General features: G+C 31.2%; 3 protein-coding genes across 4 annotated transcripts; 1 reads left to right on the plus strand and 2 right to left on the minus strand.

The window, feature by feature from the left end:
• Positions 1-361: 361 nt before the first annotated feature.
• On the minus strand, positions 362-6,077 carry LOC114425879 (dynein light chain 2, cytoplasmic-like). The gene is made up of 3 exons (XM_028392845.1): positions 5,752-6,077; positions 5,525-5,630; positions 362-589 (listed from the first exon to the last, which is right to left on the minus strand). Exons 1-3 carry the CDS (start codon positions 6,034-6,036, stop codon positions 507-509), a joined length of 474 nt encoding a protein of 157 aa, XP_028248646.1. The 5' UTR covers positions 6,037-6,077; the 3' UTR covers positions 362-506.
• A 2,679-nt stretch (positions 6,078-8,756) lies between these two features.
• On the minus strand, positions 8,757-9,766 carry LOC114367751 (uncharacterized mitochondrial protein AtMg00810-like). The gene is made up of 2 exons (XM_028324946.1): positions 9,737-9,766; positions 8,757-9,653 (listed from the first exon to the last, which is right to left on the minus strand). Exons 1-2 carry the CDS (start codon positions 9,764-9,766, stop codon positions 8,757-8,759), a joined length of 927 nt encoding a protein of 308 aa, XP_028180747.1.
• A 5,416-nt stretch (positions 9,767-15,182) lies between these two features.
• LOC114367192 (bidirectional sugar transporter SWEET17-like) lies at positions 15,183-23,535 on the plus strand. Of its 2 annotated transcripts, none has more exons than XM_028324326.1 (6): positions 15,183-15,347; positions 15,489-15,525; positions 15,636-15,846; positions 15,971-16,132; positions 18,992-19,111; positions 23,144-23,535. In XM_028324326.1, the coding sequence occupies exons 1-6, from the start codon at positions 15,314-15,316 to the stop codon at positions 23,234-23,236; spliced, it is 657 nt and encodes a 218-aa protein (XP_028180127.1). In that variant the 5' UTR covers positions 15,183-15,313; the 3' UTR covers positions 23,237-23,535. The 2 variants fall into 2 exon arrangements, with proteins under 2 accessions (XP_028180127.1, XP_028180126.1); XM_028324325.1 differs by lacking the exon at positions 23,144-23,535 and adding an exon at positions 19,591-20,409 and having other exon boundaries at positions 15,186-15,347.
• The last annotated feature ends 3,171 nt before the right edge of the window (positions 23,536-26,706 follow it).

Consider the following 26,706-nt stretch of genomic DNA (forward strand, 5'->3'; position numbering starts at 1 on the left):
CCATCGCACAGCTGATGAGCTGATATGCATGTTTGTGTTTGTGCTGGTGCTCTTTAACCTTTTCTTTTTAAAGTTTGTTTAATAAAAATAATAATTATATTAAGTAAATAAAAAATCAACTTTAATACATACTTTATCGTTTTCATTTGCTGAAAAACGATTTTCAGCTTTGTAAACCGAACATGTTTCTTAAAAATAAGAAAAAGTTGTGAATTAAAATTATTTTTAAAAAATAAGACAATTAAAATAAGAAAAATATTTTCAAAAGCAAACAGACCCTAACAATTTCATTGCATGCATCAGAAAGCTCTTTTTTTTAAGAAATAATATTTTATTTATCAAAGACACCCAAGAAAGAAAAGAAAAAAAAAACACTGATCTCAAATGAAGTAATCCTTAAATTCATATCCAAACCGAGAACTAGTTTACATGACATCAAATATACAAGCACAAGGACGGAATACATTAGCATAATCACAAGACAGTTCTCATTGTTGTCAACTTCTCTAGCCAGATTTAAAGAGTAAAACAGCTTTCTGATCCAAATAGAAATAAACAAAGTGGTTTGTTTCATGAGTCACATATGAGCCTGCAAAAAGGAAGCGAGAAATCCATGAATGCACTTCAATAATTAAATGAGTCGTTCTTATTTGACACGAATATAACTAAGCAAGAACAAGCAATTTTGTTCTTATTTGATTTAATAGTCTGAAATCATTGAAAAAGAGAATTACTAGTGTCTGAAATTTTTAGATTGTACCACATAAAATGAAAATGCATCAAGAACTCCATGGTATCCAAAAGTTTGAATCTCATCATCAAGAATATTATGAGATTATTGAGATGTGATGACAGGAAAATGTAATGAAGTAGATTATAAACTAAGCCAGTAACAATACATCACTGAGATTTTATTTGAAAGTTGAAATCAGGCTTTTCTTGTTCTAATCATTGTGCTTTCCCCATCCCGTTTTACCCTTAACTAATATGCATATGCATAAATTTCAATGGCATGAGTTCCGATTTCTACTTTGTTTTGGCTGTCCAGATTCAAACATCTTGTCAAGCACAATCTCATAAACGAAACAACCAGGATCATTTAGTCAATGACAAGAAATTTAACTTCTTAACAAATATACCATATTGTAACTCGGTTTTATGGTTATGACCTACATTAGCATGTTTTTGATAAAAAAGAAAAAAAAAAAAAGCATCAAAGAAATATGGTATACTAAACACGACAATTTTAAAAATTATAGAACACGACAGTAACATAGTACAACATATAACATTAGTATAAAATTAACATAAAAGCACAATTTTTAAATGAAAAGAGAAAATCAATGTTTTAGGGTATGTTTGGATAAAAGTTGAGAATGTGTTTTGGGGGATTCCAATGTCATTCCCAAATTTTAAGGCACAAAATGAAAAAGGAAGAATTTGTTGCTTTGGGAGTAATTGCACTTTTGTTCTCTCCCAACTGACATCTAAACATGCATTTAGAAGTTAGTCACTGTAAAATGCTATCATTAATCTAATTATAGTGGCATTCCATTAGCCACTTTAAGAAATTAAAATGCTGTAAAATGCTATCATTAGTCACTGTAAAAAATTTAAAAATAAAACAAGTAAACTGCAACTAGGATTATCCAAAGTGTTTAGTAAGTGTCCACTGATACAAATCTGACACAGGTATGCCAAATATAGTGAAAAAGTGTGTGCATTAAGTTTGAAAACTCAAAAAGTGATTCTTATTATTTTTATACAACTTTTTAATAATGAGAGAAATAAGATAAGTGAGATAAGATGAGTGATGGAGAGAGATAGAGTGAAAAAGTAACTTTGTAGGAAATGGTTGTATGACTGGTATAACTGTTTTTTTATTCTGCTCATGGCTGAGACTATGTTTAAGCATGCAAAGCATGAGTAACAATTTAAGCTTAATAAAAGCTTGGTATTACGAAAGGATCAGTCAACTGAACTCAAAGAGTCAAGAAAGTTTATAAATAATTCAACGACACCATTTTACTAAAGTTAAATTCAGAATTAACTCTGCTTATGTTGTGCTTATTCCAAATCATAACATAGCCAATCCTAAGTAAAAGACGAAGTTATGCCATGCACTCAAACAGTATACAACGAACTTTGTAGAGCCTGTATTATATGCATAGGCAATATGATTGTGTTAATGCTAGGTTTTTACTTTTTTTCTTTGGAAGCAACTAGCTTTTTACTTTTAAGTAATGCAAATATGGCTACAATTCCATAATTCATTTGACAGGGCACCTAGTTTGGGTAACGTGAATCTATCATACATGGTGAAGGGATAGATAGAGGGAGATGTAAATCATAGGACTCGAGCTATATGGATGAAATGGAGGAATAAATACATCAAGTGTATTTTGTGATTTAAAGGTGTCACTCAGGCTTAAAGGAAAATTTCATTGTAAAGTAATACAATTAGCAATGCTTAATGATGATTAATGTTGGACAGCGAAGTACCAAGAACACAAGTATCGAAAAAAATGATAATATTAGGGACCGAGGCGAGAATGGACTTACACAAATAGATAAGACCGAGAATGAATATATTAGGGAGAAAATATAAGCAGCGCTTATAAAGGGGAAGAAGGTAGATCGATTTTCAGTTTAGTTTTAGATATTGCAATGAATTAGATTAATTTTATGAACACCCCTATCTCCAAAGACTTGGTTTTTGACATGACAAAATGACATTGCTTGATTCATATAGCCAACCCAACCTAGTAGGAACTGGTTTTGTTGTCAAAGATTTGAAATCGAACTCATTTTCCATATTAACACTCATTTATCACAAAATCCTATTGGCTGATCTTGAACCTCAACATTACACCCAACATCCCCTTCACAAACTTCGCTATTCTTCCTTTTGGTGGTGGGGATAACTGTAGGGCCTGATATATGGTATTTGTGAGCCTGCCCTTATCTCTATGGCATGATCACATCTTCTAGTAGGAGGTAGTTCAATGGCTTCTTGAAAAAGCTCTGCATATTCCTCCAACACTCCCTCCAGTCCTTCCACTGTTCTTTGCAAATCCAAGTCATAAAGTGTTAGCATTCCTAACTCCACATAGTATGCCTCATTTCCTCTTTTCAGCTCCTTTAACATTGCCTTCAAAGATGCCACAGTTCTAGATAATGATGGATCCCCCTTTATTTCTACCTCTTATCCATTCACATTAATCCTTATTACATGATCCTTAAAATTAGCCTTTATATCTCCCAATCCCTCCAACAACTCATCCAATCACCACATCCACCCCCTCCAAGTTCAAACAAATAAAACTCAAGCACAATATTCATAGTTGGCAGCTTCAACTCAACATTTCTACAAAACCCTTTATTTTGAATTCGGTGGCCATCACCTTCTTCAACAGTATATTCCTTAATCACCTCAGGTTTTATCCCCTTACATCTTGACAATATCCCTGGATAGGAAATTATGAAATACTACCGAATCCACCAAAACAATCACCTTCTTTTCCATAATGGTGCCCCATACCTTCAAAGACTTCTTAGAGGTCATCCTAGTCATGCACTCATGTGCAATTACATTGTCCCCCAATCCTCTCTGTTTCTAAAATTTCCCTTTCTTCCGTTCCCTCATAGTCTCCTTCTTCTCCTTAAATTGAGACATGCAGATGCTAGTTTATGCAGACAAGTCCTGGGTAAAAAGGGTGATCGCATCTAAAGCACACTCTTCTTCTCTTGACCTCTAATTCTTCGTCAGTCGTCTTCTTAAATGGTGAGTTCCTGCAGATACCCATACTAGAATTCCCTTCCAATTTTTTATTTCCCTAACACACACTCCCTGATCCCTCTGTTTGACTCACTGATCCACAACCCAGCCCGCATGATCTAGCCCCGTTCATTTCTTTCGGGTCATTGGGCCTTATCCACTTGTTTCCCAATGTGTTTCTATTGTTGACGAGCCAAACCCTCTTCACATAAGCCCATCTTCTCCTATCTCCAATAGTTAATTCCTCCCCTCTACCCTTTGTGGGAGACATCTCTCTATAATCCTCCACTGGTTGCTTGAGTTCTGACAAAGGCTTATAAAAGCCTGATATGGGTTATCCAATGAGGTGTTTTGGAATCGTCCCAACAATGCCCATTTGAATATGAGCCATGTGATGTGCTCTGTCCTCGCCTCCCACCACTGAAACCAATTAAGTGCCTTCCCCTCTAAGCAGATTGACGCAACCAGAACCTTCTCTTGAGCATTTGATTAATTTCAAAATAGTTTTCAACCCTATAGATCCAATGTAAGGGTCTTCCCCTTTAAAATAGGCAACCTCTTCACCTCTTCATTGTTCCCTCCATTCTTAGTTCTTACCATGGCTCCCCCTGGAATCCCTTCCCTGGGGATGCTTCCAGCCCCCTTTTCAACCTTAAAGCTTTATCACAAAGAGACCAATCCATAGACTTACTCAAAACCATAAAGTTTTATCATACTGACAGATTAACTACTTTGCCAGATTAAAAAAATTACAAGTTTCATTAACTTGATTACTTGAACTTGAATCATAATACTGTGCAATCACATACATATTCAAGCAAAAGCCCCTGAGATTATAGACTTCGAATGATGCTTGAAAGATTAATTGCACCAGATAATTTTCAAGATACAAGAGCATCAATTGTAAATACTTTTTTTATCTTCAAAAAGTTCTTGTTAACAAGCGGAGGGCTTGACATTGAGATATCTACAGAAAATGAAAGACAGACACATACTGTGGGGAAGAAGATATAATAGAAATAGCCCCTTCATTCACAGCAAAACAAATTATCCAGTCATGATTTCTTAAAGCCTGAATTCCTAATCTCCAACTAGATATAACTAGAAAATTCCAGCACTCCCTATAGTCATTAGCTCATTATTAATCTAACAACAGACCATATATTTTCTCTCTGTATGAATACAGAACATCAGTAAAGAATATTTCATCCCACATGACTGGCCCTCCATGGAATATAACCGACCTTTTGTCCTCGTGTCAATATGTAAATAGTCAATGCTACATTCAACCATGTTCTCCTCCAGTAACCACTAATTCAAGAAAATGACTTAAGACTTCACTCATCCACTGAAGCTTATGAGGGTACAACCAAAGAGTTGAGTTCAGGGCCTAGTGTAACAAAATGTCTGTCACCATTACACACCACAGTACATTAGGAATGGTGAATCATCAACACAAGTACACAACACAAACCACACCAACTAAACTACATAATCATATACCATTCATCCCACAATTTTCCGCTGGAGAATAGAGGTAAGCAGAAAGTAAACAACAAGAACAACAACAAAAACCTAGGTTTCGGCACCCCTTCTAAATTCCAATCATGCAGAGAAGCAACCAAGGACTAACTTACATAGATCTACATCTACTCAATTTCTACTAAAGAACAATCATATAAACCACAAATCTGAGTAAACCCAAGTACCAAAATCATTGACAAGTAATTAAAAAAAAAAGCTTACCAAAATTACGACCAACGATGCAATGCCAAGTGGGTCCATGCCTCTTATCGAACTCCTTCTTTATCTGCTCCGCAACGTCTTTCTCCACATTGTACTTCTCAAACGCCTGAATAATCCGCAAAAAGGTCAAGACTTTACGACACAACGCAGCAAGCACAACCAAACCCAGAAACAGAATCCAAAACGAAGAACCATAAAAAAAAGAGAAGAAAGTTGTTGAGACTAACGGCGACGGCGATATCAACGGCCTCCTTCTGCATGTCGGGGATCATGTCGGCGCTCTTGATGATGACCTTCTTCGGCGGGACGGCTGGCGCCGGTGACGGTAACGGCGATGGTTTCTGGTCATCGGAGTTGGGCCTCGCCGTTAGAGCTCCGGCAATGTTCTTTTTCGCGTCTTCACTCATCTTTCTCTCTGTCTCTCGGAATGAGCTTTGGTGATGTGTTAGCTTTTGGGGGAGTGCGGTGGCAAGTGGCGTGGTTTTATCAAAGCGACGGCGTCTGAGTAGCATATTTTTAAAAATAATTATTATATTATTATTTAAAAATTTATATTGCGAACTTTTTGAGAAATAAAAACATTGACACCTTATAGGATGAAATCTGTTATATTATTAGCTTTTTATTCTTTAGAACAAAATCTGAAATAAAAATATATATGAAGAAATTGTAAAAAAAATAGGATGGAAAGAGAAGAAATAGGTAAGAAATAAAAAAATAATATAGTTGTAGTAGAATAAGGGAGATGAGAAATAAAAAGATGTGAATCTCTCAACTTTTTTTCTTTACTAAATTGGACATAAAGTGAATAGTAATTACAAGTCTCATAAAAACTAATCATTTAAGACGGAAAACATATTATGTTTTTCAATTTCATGTAGAAAAAATTTATTATTGTCTTTTATTATTATTATTATGAAGTATTTATATTATTTTTTGTCTAAATTTGGTTAATCACTTTTTAATGAGATTCTTCTTTCTTAATAATATTTTTTTTCTTATTCACAATACTCAAACCTAAAATTTTATTTAGGAAAATCAAGTTAAGATTATCTCTTGTATAGCTAAAAATAATAATAGAATTGTCAAATTGACCCAATTAATTAAATTTAGTGAAATCATATTTTCTCTCTTTTTTTTAAATTAAACATTTTTTTATTTTTTTTCTCACCTATTTTTAAATTGTATTTTTTAAATTTTCAGTTATTCTGTTTCTCACTAGTTCATTCTTTCCTACTAAATACCCTGTAAGGAAGATATTCACTAGAGTAAAAATGAAAATTTAAAAGCTTGAAAATTAACTATTAAATTTTATATAATTACAGAATTTATTATGCATTACATACATTTTATTTAGAAGAAAAGAACCAAATATAAAACGAGAAGCCATTCTTAGTTATAAAAAACAGTATCTAAATATTATCCTTAAAAGTGAAAATATTAAAACTGGGGATTTTATGGGCCTGACCTTTAGACCGGCCCTTCTTGTAGAAACTAGAAAGCTGGGACATGGAGAAACAATAGTTCCGAGTTTGGCAAGAGGCTCACCATAAACACTGTTTTGGAGAATATGTTTTTTTTTTTGTTATGGAATAAATAAAATACATTTGGTGCTTTTGATTCTTGAATTTAAGAATTTTATTTGGAAAAATAAAGTAGTGGGTGCTTGATGAATACGTTGATTCTGAAGAATATGTAAAAGGACTATGCTTTCTGTACTGGCTGGAAATACTTGCACGACAGAAATTAGGTGGACCATTGGCTGTGATTGAATTTATGTTAAATATTCGTTTTTATAATTTATGCGTTGACATTTTTAATAAAAGCATCTATTCTCATCTAATATATATTTTTACTTATTTTACTTATATATTTAATATTTTCTATATGAATTTTTATTCATATTTATCTTTATTATCTAAGTATTAGTATGATAGTTTTCCTTTATAGCATGGTAAATGTTAGCAACATGGATCACAGCAGATCCAATAGAGATACTGTAGGCACATTTACCTTAAAGTGTGTTTGGATAAAGAATTTTAACTAAGAAAAGTAATTTATCAGAGAATTTAAATTTATTTAATCTAAAATTGATTATTTGAATGTTTTTTTATAAAAAAATTAAATTTTTAGAATTTTAAAACAGAATTTTAAACAACTAAAAATATGGAATTTTAATTTCCTTCTAAAAGATGAGAAATTAAAATTCTCTTCTTAATACTTTCAAAATGTTCATGTATTTCCCTTATAACCTTTATCCTCTCTTCCACTTGAAAGTTTTTGAAATTTCATTCTCGAACTCGCGACTCTTCCCTCACGCTGATGATCCTCTTCTTTAAAAAACACCGTCTAAGCTCACGGAACATCGATCGGGTGCAGGTGTAGGGCACACGCAGAACTGCACCCGCCAGTCAAGGGAGTAGCTGTCACTGCCTATCAGGCGGTAGAGGTGCTCACTAGCACAGAGAGCTTGGGTCATGCCTTGCGCCGTTGACCGAATGTCGTGGTCGGGTATGATGGTGTACGCCGTCGTGTCCTGGTTCCCCTGCGACTCCCCATACCGCATCAATATTTTTCTCTTTGGAAGTACACCAACCATATCTTCTCTTCTCTTTGCATTCATTTGCTTTCCTCCTCTCAATTTTAATTTTTTTCATCCAAACACAAAATTTTGAAAATAAAAGAATTTCAATTGAAGTATTTAAAATTCTTAGAATTTAAAATTTTTCAGAATTTTAAATTTCTTCATCCAAACACACTCTTAGGGATTTTGTGTAATCCTCACTCAGGATAGTGATGCAGAAACAACATATCCCTCCCTTGACTCATACAAATTTTGTTACTTCCACTATAACATATACGTATTCTGTTATATTCAATAGCCAACAAATTCTATTATTTGTGCCTCCAAACAATTCTATTATATGTAGTTCTTTATAAATTTGATACTTGAAATGAGAAAGGGAGACATAATTGCTATTTCAATTTTACTTTCATTTCCTATTAAGTAGCTTAGACACGTAACAATGTATTAATGGAAAGCTTTGTGCAGCAAGGAGAATCTGCAAAATATTATTGATCGTATATTGAATACAAGATTGTACACAATGCTTTATATCCAGCTTAACAAGCTTAGTAACTAACTCTGCTCTAACTAATTGCCAACTAATCTAACTAGCCTCTAACTGAAAATAACTAACTCCATCTTTTTCATACAGCTGTAATACCCCCCTCAAGTTGGAGAGTAAATGTTAATGAGTCCCAACTTACGGGTAAAAGAAGAGAAAGCCAGAAGCATTAAGGGCTTTGTGAAGATATCTGCAACTTGATGTTGGTATTTCACATGAACAAGCTTAAGGGTGTTTGACTGCACTAACTCACAAATGAAGTGATAATCAATATCAATGTGTTTGGATCGTTCATGGTGAGCTGGATTAGATGCTAGACTAATTGCAAATTTGCTATCACAGAAAAGCATGGTAGATTTGATGGAAATCTCAAAGTGCAGGAGTAATCGTCTTAGCCAAATTACTTCACTTGAAACTGAGGAAAGAACTCGATATTCTGTCTTTGCTGAATATTTAGACACAGTGGTTTGCTTTTTTGATTTCCATGATATTAAAACATCTCCTAGAAACACACATGAACCAGATGTCGACCTGCATGTGTCTAAACATCCTCCCCAATCAGCATCTGCATATGTAGATAAGTTGAAGGAGTTACTGGCTGGAAAATAAAGACCCTGACCCGGAGTGCCCTTGATATATTGTAGGAGATTATGCACAATATCTAGATGAGGTATTCTTGGATGCTGCATGTATTGGCTTAGCTTGTTAACAACAAATGTAATATCCGACCTTGAAATAGTGAGGTACATGAGGCGACCAAGTAAGCGCCTGTATAGTGAGGGATCGGGCAATAAATCACCACTGAGCATGTTGAGCTTTAAATTTGGATCCATTGGAAGAGAGGATGGTTTGCAGCCAAGAAAACCAATATCCTCTAACAGAGAAAGGGCATATTTTCTCTGAGTCAAAACAATGCCCTTGTTGGACTTTGCAACTTCCAGGCCCATAAAATATTGTAAGGAACCAAGGATCTTCAATTTGAACAAGGCTTGAAGCTTGTCCTGAATAGAATGAACACATGTAGCACTTAGGCCAGCAAGCAAAATGTCATCTACATAGACTAACAGAACAACCAGAGAAGCACCTTTGCCAATGGTAAAAAGAGAATAGTCATTCTTTGATTGAGAGAAACCATTCTCAATTAATGTTGTAGAGAGTTTATAAAATCACTGTCTAGAAGCTTGTCTAAGGCCATAAATGGATTTGTTGAGCCTACAAACAAGGTTTTTATCAATTGAAGTGTACCCTTTTGGAATTTCCATATACACTTCCTCAAATAGATCACCATTCAAGAAGGCATTATCCACATCAAGCTATAAGATTGGCCAATTTTTAGCAGCTGCAACAGCCAAAAGGACTCTAACTGAAGTAAGCTTAGCAACTAGAGAAAAGCTATCCGAGAAATCAATACCAGCTTGTTGTGTGTAACCCTTAGCTACCAATCTAGCTTTGTGACGATCCATAGTGCCATTAGGCTTGAATTTCACTTTGTACACCCACCTGCAGCCAATGCATTGTTTACCAATTGGAAGAGGAACCAAAGTCCATGTGTTATTGGATTCCAAAGCTTTGATCTCAGCTATCATGGCTTGGCGCCATTGTGGAAAAGGAACAACTTGATGATAAAATTGTGGCTCATAAATGGTGGAAACCTAAGCAATGAAATCCTTATAAGGAGAGTGGAGTTGAACGAGAGAGCAATGATTTTGTACAGGGTGAGATTTTTGTCTAGGTTGAGGTCTAATGTAATAAAAAAGATAAGGTGGAGGGTTTGATGTTCTAATGGATCTTCTCACAGAAGGAGAAGGTAAAGCAGATGAGGCACCAATGGTAGTGTCTACTGCAGAATTAGATAATTGAATAGGTAGGTTATTTGTGGCATGAGGGATATTAGGTTTAGTGGCTCTAGTTTGAATGGTTGAGGACATAGATTCAGGAATAGGTAGGGAAACAACTAGGTCACTAAGGAAATCAAGTTCTTGAGATGTATTTGGTAAAGTTTGAAAAAGGAAAATGTTCTCATGAAAAACTAGATCCCTTGAAACATAAAATTTCCTGATATATAGATTATACAGCCTGTACCCCTTGATTCCTTGTGGATAACCAACAAACACAGAAGGCACTGCTCTTGGGGAGAACTTATTCCTTTCAGAATTCAAATTAGCTGCAAAAGCAAGGCAACCAAAAGATCTCAAAATTGAATAATCAGGTGTAGAACCATAAAGAACCTGGTATGGAGTATTCTGTTTTAATAATGGTGAAGGCAATCTGTTGATAAGGAAAGCAACAGTAACCACACACTCTCCCCAGAAGGTAATAGGCACTTTGGACTGAAAAAATAATGCTCTAGCAACATTAAGTAAATGTTGATGCTTCCTCTCAACAATCGAATTTTGTTGAGGTCTTTCAACACAAGAAAATTGATTTAAGGTGCCTTAAGATGCTAGGAAATCTGTAAGAGCTAACTCATGAGCATTATCTGATCTTAGACATTTGATTGAAGCTACAAATTGAGTCTTTACCATTGCAAAAAAATTCATTATTACAGTTAATGCTTCCGATTTATGTTTGAGGAGAAAAATCCATGTAAATCTTGAACAATCATCCACAATTGTTAGGAAATATCGATAGTTAGCATAAGTTGAATGCTTATAAGGTCCCCAAATGTCACAATGAATCAAGTCAAAGGGCTGAGCAGAAACATGATTAACAGAAGGGAGAGAAAATCTACGAAACTTAGCAATAGGACACACATAACAACTTTTGGTGGAGAAGTCATTACGTAAAGCAAAAGGAATTTTATTACTCAATATTTTCAAAACACTGTTTTATACATAGCCAAATCGATTATGCCAATTAATGACTTGAGTACAAGTGCTGGAAACAACATTTATACAGGAATTATGACCAAAAACATTGCAATTGGAATGTGTATCCTTGAGGTTCAAAACATAGAGTCCATGAAGGAGATCCCCTCTACCAATCTTCTTGCAATGAGACATTTCCTATATGACAAATTGGTTGGAATAAAAATAAACAGAATAAGCTGAATTAGTAAGAAGGGCATTGACTGAAAGGAGATTAAAAGTAAAGTTGGGAATGAAGGACACATTATATAGAGTTAGAGAAGGAGATAAATGTACAGTGCCAACTGCAATGATTGGGACAACTGCATTATTAGGCAATTTAACAATTCGATTTGAGACAGAGTGATAGGAATCAAAGAGATCAATGGCACAAACAATGTGAGTGCTGACACCCGAATCAACAATCCAACAATTTTGCGGAAACTTAGTTAAAGAAGCAAACAAGACCATACCAGTGTTGGAAGATTCAATATCAGGAGTAACAACATTTGAAGTGTGTGTTTGAAGCAAGCTCATGAGTTGGCTATATTATTGAGCAATGAGATGAAAATCAGGAACAAAAGTGGATGGTGAGACTTGATTCACTATTTTGCTTTCAGTATTAGAAGAAGAAGGTTTATTCTTCTTGTAATTAGGAGGAAAACCATATAGCTTGAAACACCTATCTTGAGTATGGCCAAGTCGACCACAATGTGCACAGAGAGGTCAATTTCTGGAAGAAGCACTAACCTTGTGATTAGACTGATATCCGGAATCCTTAACAGCAAAAGCATGAGATTGTGAAGCATCATTGCTAGAGTGGAGAGCAGAAACAGAAGTACCAATCTCTCTCTATTTTTCTTTTTGAACCACTAGAGAGAAAATTCAATTAATGGAGGGAAATTGATCCATAGAAAGAATCTAACCCCGAATGGAACTATAGCATTTATTGAGTTCCATCAAGAAATGTATGGCATACTCCATCTGTGCATAGTCATGCCAAGGACAAATGCCATTGCAGGTACATGAATGTGTAGGCTTTAACTCAGAAATTGATTCCCAAATGGATCGCAACTTGGAATAATAAGATGAGACAGGCATAGATCCCTGCTGCAGATTTGCTAGTTCATGTTTCAACTGGAAAATCAATGGACCATTCTTCTGTTCAAATCTCTCATTGAGATCATTCCAAATAGCTTGAGCAGTGCAGCAATGAATGATGCTTACTTGTATCTCCTTTGTAAGAGAATTGAGAAGCCAAGAAGCAACGATGTTGTCATTTCGCTGTCATAAAGCATAACTGAAGTGCTCTAATGGAGGTTCGAGAATAGAACCATCTACGAAACCAAATTTATTCTTGCCGAGAAGTTCCATTTTGATGGCTTTCTTCCAAGAATTATAATTCTCGTCGGATAGAGGATGAGTGATAAGGCTTAAACTAGGATTATCATTGGTTTGTATGAGAAAGGGATTAGAATCATCCATGGCACCCATGAAGCCAGAGAGAGAAGAAAAAAAGAGAAGAAAAGCTAGAAGGAAATCTGAGAAAGTGGAAGGAGTGTATTTCTTCTGATACCATATTAATGGAAAGCTTTGTGCAGCAAGGAGAATTTGCAAAATATTATTGATCCTATATTGAATACAAGATTGTACACAATGTTTTATATCCAGCTTAACAAGCTTAGTAACTAACTCTGCTCTAACTAACTGCCAACTAATCTAACTACCCTCTAACTGAAAATAACTAACTTCATCTTCTGCATATAGCTGTAATATAATGAATGTTAATGGCAGATAATTTTGGGTGGTTACCAATGCACTTTAACACTTAAATTGAAGAAGAAAAATGGTAGAATAATGCCAAATGTAAGAGAGACATACTTGATACTACTCAAAGTTTAATGCTTATAGGAATATTTTGAGGTAGATTAAGGTGAGTCGTGCTAGTTTCAAACTCAAAACCTACTTTATGCAATACTATTATTTTGATGAGTCCTTTATGCAATATTATGCTATTTGAGATTATCATCTAATGCATTAATTTTGACTGAGGTATATTTTCCTATGCCAAGTATAATTAATTCACCTTATAATTAGATTTTTTGTGGCATTATTTTCAACCTATACCTTTCATAGGTGTTTGAACCTATGAGGTACTATTTTCGGCATAAGTAAATTAAGTTGTCTTGCTTAAGCCTATTTCCTAAAATAATAAACAATCACTTCAAAAAGCCCACTTAACAATAGTGTATATATTGACAAATATTTAGACAAAAAATAAAAGGATAGAGGATAACAAAACTAAGAAAGAGTAGTGTAAATTTATAAAGTAAAATAGGTTAAGGATAATGATCTAAATTACTCAAAAGAGAAGTTTTGTTTATTTGTTATGGAGGTAATGTGTGAAATATATTTCTAAAATAAAGAAGAGAGTATTAAAAATATTCCCCCGATATAGGAAAAAGAATAATATTTTTTTTAATTTCTAGTACAAAAATAAATATTTTTTAATCATTTATAAAGATAGAGGTCAAATTTAAAAAAAAAAATATTTTACAAAAAAAACATTTTTAACATTTTGACGGGTACTTAAAAATGTTAAATATTTTATATTTAACATTTTTAATTATTTGAAAAATAAATTTAAAATATTTTTATAAGACATATTTAAGTTACTAAAGTTCTTGTGCTTTAGTAAATCCTCATTTTCTTCATTTTAATTAAATTTGTATAAGCTTTAGTAAATGTGCACCATTAAGTTATCACATACAATATATAAAGAAATACATTTATAATTTTATTTGATGTGACTATTATACTTGAAGTATCAAATAAGAATTATTAAAGTGATTGAAATATAATTCTTATTTATTACTTTTTATTGTGTGATATGATGTGACAACCTAAATAATTAATATCAAGAAAATAATTATTAAATATTGACATTAATGTTGATATTATAGGTCAATAAAATATTTCATAATATATCTATCTTAAAAATTAGTTTATAATAATGAATATCATAATACTTTTTTAGGTTAAATTAAGTTTAGTTCTTTAATTTATTTTTTAGACTCAATTTGATTTTTTAATTTTTTTGATTCAATTTAATCTTTTATTTTTTTAAAATTGATTCAATTTGATCTTTCGATTTAGATTATAAAAAATCACATTTTATGTTAGTTTAAAACTGTCACTAAATGTATATTTTTTTAAAAATAATTAATTTTAAAAATTAAAAGATTAAATTAAACAAAATAAATAAATGACCAAACTGAATCAATTTTAAAAATTTGAAAACTAAATTGAACTAAAAAAGTAGAAAAAAATAAACTTAACTAATAAATTAGAGGGAAAAAATTAAATTAACCTACTTTTTTATACTACAAAAATTATTTTAAAATCTTTTAATTTTGTAAAAGTGGCCCAAACGGTCACTCACCCCAATTTTATGTTTCCATAATTCATTTTACCAAATATAACCCACTTTTTTTAGATGGGAAAAAATTTGGTATAAAAGAAAGCTTTTTTTAAAAAGGCTTTTATTCAACTAGTTGAACTAGTGGCCCTCATAAGTGATAACCTATCTACACCACCTGCTACTAATAATTAACTACAAATTTTATAGTTTTGACGTCAACTATGTACCGATATTTTCGTTGTCAAGTCTCAATTCCTGTCCAATATACAACAAAGTGTTTCCCCTCTTTCTCACCCATCTCTCTCTTAGCTTGCTCCATAAATATGCGCTAGAAAGGGAATTTGAAACCACCCCATTTTGGAAAATAACCTTATTTCTTGGTCTGCAAAACATCATGGCAGAAGCGAGTTTCTTTGTTGGAGTCATAGGTAACATACAACATAGTACACACCATCAAGTGATCATTCTTTCACGGTTTTTCCTAGTTGGTGACCAATCTTGATTAATGCCCCAAAAAGGGTTGCTTCACATATATATAAATAATGGATATTCTTTGTAATTTGCTGCAGGTAACATCATCTCAATTCTCATGTTTCTTTCTCCTGTGTAAGCTCTCTTAATCTACTCTACTCAAGTTCACTTTTCATTGATTTGCTTTCTAGATTATATATCTCATATTTATTAATATATAAATATTTAAACAAAAAATGATGCAGACCTACGTTTTGGAAAATAAAGAAGCACGGATCCACCGAAGATTTCTCAAGCCTTCCTTATATTTGCACATTGCTTAATTGCTCCCTCTGGACTTACTATGGAATCATAAAAGCTGGAGAGTACCTCGTGGCCACTGTTAATGGCTTTGGCATTCTCATGGAGACAATCTACATTATTCTATTTCTCATATATGCACCAAAAGGGATAAGGGTATGTATAGTATATTAATTAATTAATTATATTATATGTAATTAACCAGTTTCTAATTTATTCACCTTACAAAAATCCCCTTTATTATTAAGTGGTTGATAGATTAATTTGAATCTGATTTCAGGGTAGGACTGCTATTTTGGCTTTGATTTTGGATGTGGTAATCTTGACGGCGATATTAATTATTACTCAATTAGCATTAGAAGGAGAGACTCGTAGTGGTGCTGTTGGTGTTATGGGAGCAGGCTTAAACATTGTTATGTATTCCTCACCTCTGTCGGTCATGGTAAGTTTCACTAAAATCTTAGCTCGTTATCATTAATCAAAGCTCTATTATATCTCACTATATATATAATTTGTACAATTGAATTTATAGATAGATAGTATTTTTTTTTACTGAATATAGATAGATAGTAATCAATATCCATAAATTTAAACACAAATTTATACTTAGATGTAATTTTATTTATTAATTTAAATATCAGGATAACTAACCTCTTATTGGCACAGCCGATATATGGCCTTTTCAAAAATCTCAAATATCACTATATTGATCACTCATAGCCCTTCTACATGTAAAAATTCATGTTCTATGGCAACCATACTGATCATTTCACAAAGTAGTGGTTTTCTTTCTCTCACATATAATTGGGAAGATCGGACAAGGAAATATATATAGATTGGCCATATTTGTGAAGGACACTTCCAATTCCAATTTAGGGTTCCTTCTTTATTTTCTCACCATAGTAACATGCCTAGAGATGCTTGAAAGGCCACGTATACGTATACCAATCAATCAAAAATGTTTTCCACTGGGTATTTTTTATACTATATCTATATACTCTTTTTTGTTATACAAATAGATAGATATTCGATTTTTTATCTATTATTTTATCATGAAAGATGTTGGTATAAAAATTTGATGCATGTGGAAACAAATCAGGTGCTCCTTATTTCTTTTTCGATAAGTTTCAGGTTCTCCCAAAACTCAACTAATAATGACATAACGTACAGTTTCTTTAAAACTACATAAATACAAGCTATAAAAGAGAGCAGTACCAATTAAGCTGATAGATATAATATAACCAAAAAAAGGTAACATCGACGATGTTGCATATATGCAGCCTCGTGTTGCATATTTGATCCCAGATTCAATTATTTAGATGGATTTTTCAATCTTTGGAGGGGAAACTCCAAAACGTCCTTTCAAATAAATATGTGGTTCTCATATTTCTTTCTTGTATTTTGATCTTTATGGCACTGAACTATATAGTGTCCCACAGGGGCCTACGGTTTTTCTAAAGTATTTTTCTCCTTTCATGATGACACCCACATCAATAATAGGGTTGTGGAATCAGATCCAGCACGTGCGTAAATTAACTCCATATTTACACCTTACTTACAAGTAACAACTTAAAGGTTCAGCAAAAGCAAACCCTTAAAAGATTTATGATATACATTTTTTTTTATTTTAGGTTTAATTATTTATTTGGTCCCTATAATTTTACAATTCGTAGTTTTTTAGTCTCTATAGTTTGAAAGTATTTTTTTAATTTTTATAGTTTACATTTTAATTTTTTTTAGTCTCTATAATTTACTTTTTAATTCTCTTTTAGTCTTATAGTTTGAAAATAATTTTTTTAGTCTTAAGTTACATTTTAATTCTTTTTTAGTTTCTATAATTTGAAAATGATTTTTTAGTCCATATACTTTATACTTTAATTCCTTTTAGTCATTACCATTAAAATATGAGTAATATTATCAATTACAATTAACTATAAAAATAATAACAAGTAATTTGTAACTAATTTATCGTAAGATAATTTATAATAAAAAAATAGTTGATCATTTATAACTAATTTGCAACTAATTATTTTATATATATTTTTTATAATAATGACTAAAAGATAAATAAAATATAAATTATAGGGACTAAAAAAATCACTTTCAACCTACAGGGATTAAAAGAGAATTAAAATACAAATTATAAAGACTAAAAAGATCATTTTTAAATTATAGGACTAAAAAAAAATTAAAATGTAAATTACAAAGACTAAAAAAATTAATTTCAAACTATAAGGATTAAAAAGATATGAATTGTGAAACTATAAGTATCAAATGAGTAATTTAACCTTTATTTTAAAAAATTCTCAAAAGAAAAAACTCAAAACAAGAAAAAATAACTCCATCTTTTAAGATTTATTGGAGCAGCAATTTGAAGGAAAATAAAAGGGAGTGTAATTTGTTTTTATTTTAAGAAAACACAGTAATTTTTCTTTAAACAATTTAAAAGAAGACATTAATTATTATGTAACTTCAAATCATTTTTTTTTAAAAAAAGACATCATTCTATTTTTTTTTTAGTGGAACAGGACTGTTTCTTAAAAAAGAAACAAGATATTATTTTTTTATGCATTATTTTATAACTAAAAAATAAATTATCTCCCTCCTTTTTTGAGAAATTATTAGATGGTCTTGGATCATCATTTATTTATAATTTTGTTCATCTCTATATGACACATATTTTAATTTTTAAATTTAAGAAAAAATAATTAACAACAATTAATTAATATCATGTAGAGATTAGTTGGAATCTTAAATCAAGATATCCCACCTAATAATTTCTTCTTGCTCACAAAAAAACCTAATAATTTCTTCTTCTTTCCTTAACCCCACCATTCAAACACATATCCCCTGAAGCCTGTGGCTCTAATGTGAATATCTGTCATTATTAGGCTAACAAAACGTGTTCAATCAGAAAAAATGATTACCTGATTTGAAATCATGTAGTTTAGATCAATTGTGCTTTATATTTAACTATATTTTTCAATTTACAAAAGTTAATAATACATCAGGTAAAAATTAATTGATATCATATAATGTATATTAGACCATGCAATAAATTCTAGTTTAACTGAGAATATATTACATGCTGACCAGACGGAATGTTTATAATTTTATGAAATTTGTTGCATATGAAATGAATGATTTTTTTTAATGATTGATTTACCAACTAGCGAGTAATGAGTATGAGAAGATAATTAATTATGCGAACCAAATGTGTTGTTAACTAACCTACTTCCCATTCTTTTTATTTCTAAGTTACAACTCTAGTGTTCTTGATATATATACTCGTAATTTTCAGAAAACAGTGGTGACTACAAAAAGCGTGGAGTATATGCCATTCTTGCTTTCTTTTTTCTTCTTTTTCAACGGTGCCGTTTGGTTGTTGTATGCTGTTCTCGTTCGTGATGTTATCCTCGGGGTAAGTTTGCATTCGGCTTTAATCCTAATAGTATTAGTTCATTAATATATATATATATATATATATATATATATATATATATATATATATATATATATATATATATATATATACACACGAAGTTAAAATAGATTTTACTAGCAAAATTGGTCAAATTGGTAAGAAATATATTTAAATCTAAAAAAAACGTGAGCACAACTCTCACTTCAATATGATAATCTTGTTAGTAGATAATTTGGAAAGTTTTTTTTTTTTTTTGTGAATGTTTTGTAAGTATCCCTGGAAGTATTTTTTTTAGTCCTGAGATATGTCATATTCATGATGAGTTCTCGGATTCAATTCAGCTAAATTAAAAAAATAAAAATAGAATTGTAAAATATAGGGTATAAAAAACACTAGTATTCTTTAAAAAGAAAAAGAAAAAAAAATACTAGTATTGCCCTTTTTTCCTGATCAATATTTTATTACACAAACAAAAGGTGCCAAACGGTACTGGATTTTTACTGGGAGCGATGCAATTAGTGCTATACGCGATCTACAGAAATGGGAAGCGTGTTTCAAATAACAGATTGGAAGAAGGATTACAACATGAGCCTCTCATCTCAGAGCCAAATAATGAGTCACATCAGAGTGAAGACAGGCCCATCTAGTTTGTCCTCAAGTTTTAAAGCTATATATGCATGCTAGCTCGACCATTGTTATTTGATATTTTCAATATAAAAAGAGATAAGTTAAATGTTCAATTGATTAGTTTATTCGATTAAAGTATGTTTTTACCGATCAAGTGCATGAATTAATTAATGTGAAATTATTTCAATTAAATCAAAAATTTCGAGTTTAAATTTTAGTATTTAGTTGCACTGAATATCTTAAGTAATTCAAGCATGTTTGTTTCTTGTAAAAGATACTATACAAATATTAAAGTATGTTTCAAATATCCATGATAATAATGTTATTGCTTTTCGAATCTGTCAAAAATATGGACATCTACTGTACTCTACATGATATGCCCTTGTTCCTCAGAGGCACCTATAGTAATTTATTGAATGGAATGAAGAATATGAATTAGATTAAATATAGCAGTACAGCATCATATCATACAAGTTTATAACGAGATCATGGAAGCACAAGCACCTGTGTATTAATTGTTCAAACAGAGAAGCAAGAACATTCGAGTAGATAGCTCCCTGTTATAGAATATAGACATGTTCTTTCAATTTTTATTCACTCATTGGTCTTGTCAAATGTAAAACATATTTCAGATAATTTTTCAAGGAGCTTTTTATACTTCTTGGTAAGATTTATGTTCAATTCCTTACTGAAAGATGCTGAAGTCCCTATTTATTATTCAAAAGTCATACAAAGCTCAACGCCATTGCATTGAGTTTCTGCTCAGCTAAGTCTCATCAAAATAACAATATCACGGAATCTCAATTACAGTAGCAGTAAAAGTTACTTTCATGTTGTTTCTGGACAAACCTTTAAGATATTATAGTATAATTTAATATAAGATATAATTGTGATGTCATGAATTATCTTATCCACATATTCCAATAAATTAAAATATAACGTAAAAGTAGAAAATGGGACCAAATTATATACGTGACTATAGACTTGTCAAGATACACTTATTATATAATAAGAATTAGGTCACACTGCACTAGTTAAAAGCTCATAATCATATTTAAATAGGAAATATAGAAATTACTTCTGGACAAACCTTTAAGATATTATAATTTAATATAAGATATAATGGTGATATCATGAATTATCTTATCTAGATATTCCAATATATTAAAAATATAACCTAAAAGTAGAAAATGGGACCAAATTAATTATACATGGATCGACTAAAGACAATAAGAATGGGATCACACTTCACGTCACTATGCAGCAAAATAGCGATCGACAATTAGCAACGACTACTAAACCGTCCAATTAGTTTAGCGACAATCAAGGTGGTAACACTAGGTTTTTGTAAGGTAGCAGTGGATTGAAATCTTGCAACGGTGAAGGGCTTAAGGTGGGGAGGCTCAACAACGATGTATGGACCTAAACTCGATCATTCTAAAAATATTATAGGCAATATTCATGGTTTTTTTTTTATTATTTTGCTCTCACATAACATTGACTTGTATGTTGGTTAAGTTGATACTAGTAAACATCAAACTCTATTATTGGTAATTGATACAAACAATTTAGTGATGACTCTCTTATTGACAACCTTAAGGTAAGTGGTGATTTTTCATGATTAGCGACTACTTCTGGTTGTCACTAATTTCCAAATTTCTTGTTGTGCTTTGTATTGGAGATAATTAATGACCAAATGATCTCTTCACTATATATATCTCAAAATAATTTAGAATTTGGTTTAAATATATTTTTAATTTTTGCAATAAATTTTATTTTTAATTTTAATATGATTTTTTTAAAAATAATTTTTATTATATTCAATTTTCACGTTAATCTCTATTATTATCTTGTTAATAGTTATTAATTACTAATGTGACTAATAAAAGGTCACTTTACCATACCACATGACCAACAACGTATAATACATTACTGACAGAGGCTTGGGCGCATTAGTTGTACAAATAGTTTACTGTGAATCACTTTTAGGGACCATTAGATTAATGTCATTAATGCTGAGAAATGGTATGTTTGTTAGATTTTAGGAAACATAAATGGTATGTTTGTTAGATGAGAAATGGTGAGGAAATAAGGTAAAGGGAGGATAAATAGTTGTAAAATGAAAAGATGGGAGTGCTTGGATGTTTGAAAATAGGTGGAGAGGGAAATAAAATAGTGTTCGACCCACATTTACTTATTTTCTTCCTATTATGTGCAAAAATGCAGTTGGGAAGTTGCATGTGTAATATTTTGTAGTGGTTCATTTTGTAGCAATTCATAACTATTAAAAATCGTGTAATTACCAACAAATTTTGTATTTAGTGGTGGTTATATAATTGATTCTTATAAATAATGATTGATATCAAAAGACTATAGATGATGGTTAAGATGATATAAATTAACATTTGATTTTTTATATTCTTTTTTCTATTTTTCTTTTTCTTCTTATTAATTTAAACATATTTTATTTTTACTATTTCTTATAATTTAATGATCATGCATTGATATGATTATCATAATTGGAAAAGTGAACAAATTTATCTTACATAATAATTTGTAATTAGATAATGGTGTAAAACGATTTTATCCTGTCTCAATGTCTTACTTATTTTTGTTCACTAATTTATTTTTTCTTCTTCTAATTTTTACTCACTATATTTTTGTCCTAGCATATGTTGGTTGTGGATCTAACTATATATAAGTATGAGCCCGCTCTCTTAAAAGCTGTTCGAGCATTAGCTCTAGGCCCATTAAAATATTATGGGCGCAAAATCAAAAGCTGAACCACCTCAACATAGTTACATACTTAGTTACTTACACTATACATAGATGATGGCAAGTGGTAGGGATAGGGATTTTTGCCTTTTTGGTTATACACATTGTATTGTTGACACTTGTATGCCAAGGGATTGAAACTACACCAGGTCGGAGAAACGTACAAGTCTGTACTGATATTGGTGGCATGTTATTGACTTGGCTGGAGTTGCATGTAATGGTTTTTTGGTACCTTGTACCCCATTAATAATATGTTTTCCTTTAGCTGATATATATATTTTTTTTTACATAGAGCTATGAACATAAAACAAATGTCCCATAGATGTTTCCACATGGTCGGACTATGTTTAGGAATGTATATAGATCAATTTAGTTTGGTTTAAATTTTCAAAACATTTTAATAAAATCAAACGAAATTACTCCAATTAAGAATAAGTTGGCTCATTTAAAGTTATCAAGCTAGCAACTTATATATGATTTCAAAATCCTAATTCAAAATGAAAAATTCATACATTTATTATACAAATTATATATAAATATGTCCTAAAAATTAATAACTTTTGAATTTACAATACTAATCAGATAACACTTCATATATATAAATCCTGAGATGAACGGCATATGCAGGTGGGATCAGGTGACAATTGTTTTGTAAGGACGTGGAATGGCAAGAGAGCGCCGGGGACAGAGAAAGTGAGGGGGCAATGCAAGATTGAATAGAAAGAAGAAAAATCCAGAGAGGTACCCTTCAGCATAGTACCCATTAGATCAAATATGTTCTAGATTTGAGATGGCAACAACAAATAAGAAAAGGCAAAACCTAAAGGATCCAAACTTTTCCTAGTTTTTGTTCGGCTAAACAAAAAAATGGCCCAACCACATTCCACTTGGCTAAACAAGGGCTCTCACAATAGACAAATAACTGCCTGGTTCTCATGTACCTGTTTTGTCTTTTGAAATTTGAGATTATTGGTTAAGTTGAAATAATTTAATGCACTTATTTTTTTTTTTTTTGAGAATTTGATATTACTGCTGAAATAATTTCATATCAGCTGATGTACAAGCTCAGTAATTCTATTTGCCTCTTTAAGTAATCGTGTTTATTAGTGAATGTATATCAATGTTGAGTCTTTGAGATGACAAATAAAAATATCATAGTTTTAAGATAATTAATAACTATTTTAAAATTCTTTTAGAACATTTTCTTATTAACTTTAGAAGAGTTGTTCGAGAAGAAAATGATCAAACTAAATGCTTCTCGGAACACCTATTTTGTTGGTAAAGAAGGATAATGATTTGTTATTATTTGTAAATTGATAAATTATTGTTTAAATAATTTTAAGATAATTATTTTAAAAGTTAATAAATTTACCTATCCAGTAGATTTTGATTAAAGGATTATATAAATTTTTTTACACTTATATAAAAAAGATTCATTTTTTATGGATGGGCTCATTTAAGTTTGGTTCTCAAATAGTTTCAGTTCAAGTCTTCTTATTAAAATGGTTTGGTTTTTATGGTTTGATTCGGTTCTTAAATACGGTTGTTTGTTTGAATTCAATTTTTTTAACACCTCTACTTACTATTCTTCAGAAGTTATTTTGCATGGTATTTTATTGTCCAAGTTTCTGATATATGTTGTTATTGTTAAAAACGCAAAAGTTTAATGATCAGTTTTTCATAAATAAATAAATAAATAAAAAGGAAGTTTTACAAAAAAATGTTCTTCAATTATGTTAGTTAGTGTCATGCAATTATGGCAGATTGTTACACCTATCGCATCCTAACTCTTGGCAAGGATTCTCAACGCAAAATACTACACTTATAGATCACCACTCAATGCTCCGAATGTCCATAATCCATGTTATACATGGACAAAATGCAGGCAACAAAATGGTTAATAAAGGAGGGCTCATATGGAAGACAAGTTAATGTTTTTTTTAAGTTTGTTGATATTTCAATAAAATTTTAAGTTATGTACGTAATATGAATTCAAACACGAATTGAATAGAATTAACTTATGCAATGCAATGATAGACTGAATACAGAGTAATCTACAGAAGAGACACGACACAAAGCTTTATAATTTCAAGTATTAAAGAAGAAAATTGAAAAAAGCTGAAAACTAATTTGTATTGTGTATTGATGTAATACGATGTGATGATAAATCATCATATGTTTTAGTGTGAGCTAGCTATATAATAATAATAAAAATTACTCAATAAGAAAAAATGTATCAGAAAAAAGTCTTAAAGAATTGATCATTAGGGAAAAATATTATAAAATACTTTATGTAATTTAATTAACTCTAAGATTACGATGAGGTGACAACAACCTGATTTACATTTTATGAAAAGCAAAATGGTAATTATATCATATAATTAAAGAATTATACTGTTATTATTACAGAAACAAATTAAGTGCAAGCTAGACTTCACATCTATCAAATTTCACAAAGATGTTATATCGGAAAGAAAAATAATAAAAAGGATATAGATGTTGTAGGATTCGGGTGCATTGATTGGTGGAGGAGTTGATCTTCATGCAATTAACGATTTCATGTTCCCCTTGACTTAATAATGCAAAGCTTGTTTCTGGCATATCATATCACTTTAGCGAGGTCAATTTATTAAATCAAAATTATCACCATATGAAATGAATAAACGCCACACTTCACTGTGATGACATTATGACGATGTCCTTGCATTTGTCTTTTGCTTTTGGATGTTTTTGTGAAATTAATGACCAGCAACAAACGAAACAGTTGAACCTTTTTTCTTGAAATCAGCAATATGCAGTGTTCAACACTGGTTTAGGAACCTCGATTAGCTCTTCTACTCACCGGAGCTTAAACAAAACATTGATGATATATGTAGCAGAATCGAGATAATCAATATGGGAATAACCCATCAATTTGATCCTCAAAATATTACTTTCTTTTACTAGTAGTCTTTATAGTAATAAATTATATAAGTATTTTTTCAAGTATTGAAGTTGTTTCGATATAGATCTTCTTTAAGATTTAACATGACTTAGTCAGATAATTCAAGTATGTAATATACTAATTTCTCTAATCACATTATTAGGTCTTTATTTTTTTGTCGTCCCCAATATTAAGGATTTGGAGTTAGCTTTTAGTATCACAAGTAGACTCCTCAGTCCCTCATCCTTTAACCTTTCGAGGTGGTAATATGGTATAGTGTGGGATCAGATTTTACAAGAGCTAGTCTTATTTAAATCGGGTAAATGCGATCATGTCGATGATGAATCTTATCCAGAAGGTACACGATCCTCAAGTCTAAAGCTAAAAAGACAAAGAGACTAAAATAAATAAGATGGATCGTGAGATTGGTTGGTTTATTAGGATGCAAATCCTAAGGTAACAAAGGGTATATTCAAATTAAAGTAGAGAAAACATTTTTATGAATTCTAATGCACAAAATCAAGAAATTTTTTTATTGTTTTTCAAAATAAAAACACTTCCAAATTCTCCTAATTTAAATTCAATCATAAGTTAAATATCCAACAATTTGTGAATATGTTTATATATTTTACTAACATTTTTGGGACCGATTTAAGTGGAGAAAATTAATTTTCTTTATGCTAATAAGAACCATTTAAATGGATGGAAAATACTTTAAAAATGAAATTGGGCGGGATCTTCCTCTTATGCAATTTCTTTGAATGAATTCGGGATATTTTCCGACCAAAAAGTTAAAGACTAATATTTGAAAAACTAAAAAAAGAGCTGAATGACTGACTTTTCCCTACAATTTTTTTCCCATACACAGAATGATCAAACTTCCTATCACTTATTAATCATACTACACAAGTATTTGATTTCTTTCATGCAATTGAATTGATAGCACAAAGTGATTGCTTGCAAGTGGTGAAGCAGTTTAGGAGTGGCTTTTGGGACCCATCAGCTCTTAACCAGATTATTATTATTAGCTAACTCTAGCTCTTTTAGTCAAGATTATTAGTTTTAGATTTTCATAAACAGTGACAAGTAACTTATGTACCTCATTAGCTCGCCAAATTTGCATCTCTGATACTCGTCAGATCTGACTAAATTCTTCACAAATATTTTTTAAGATTTATAATTTTAAACATTTTTTACTAAAATTTTTTTTAATTATATTTTTAGTCTGTGAAATATGACAAGTTTATTTTTTATCCTTCAAATTGAA

Source organism: Glycine soja, chromosome 9 (genome assembly GCF_004193775.1).
Source record: "Glycine soja cultivar W05 chromosome 9, ASM419377v2, whole genome shotgun sequence".
Lineage (NCBI taxonomy): Eukaryota > Viridiplantae > Streptophyta > Magnoliopsida > Fabales > Fabaceae > Glycine > Glycine soja.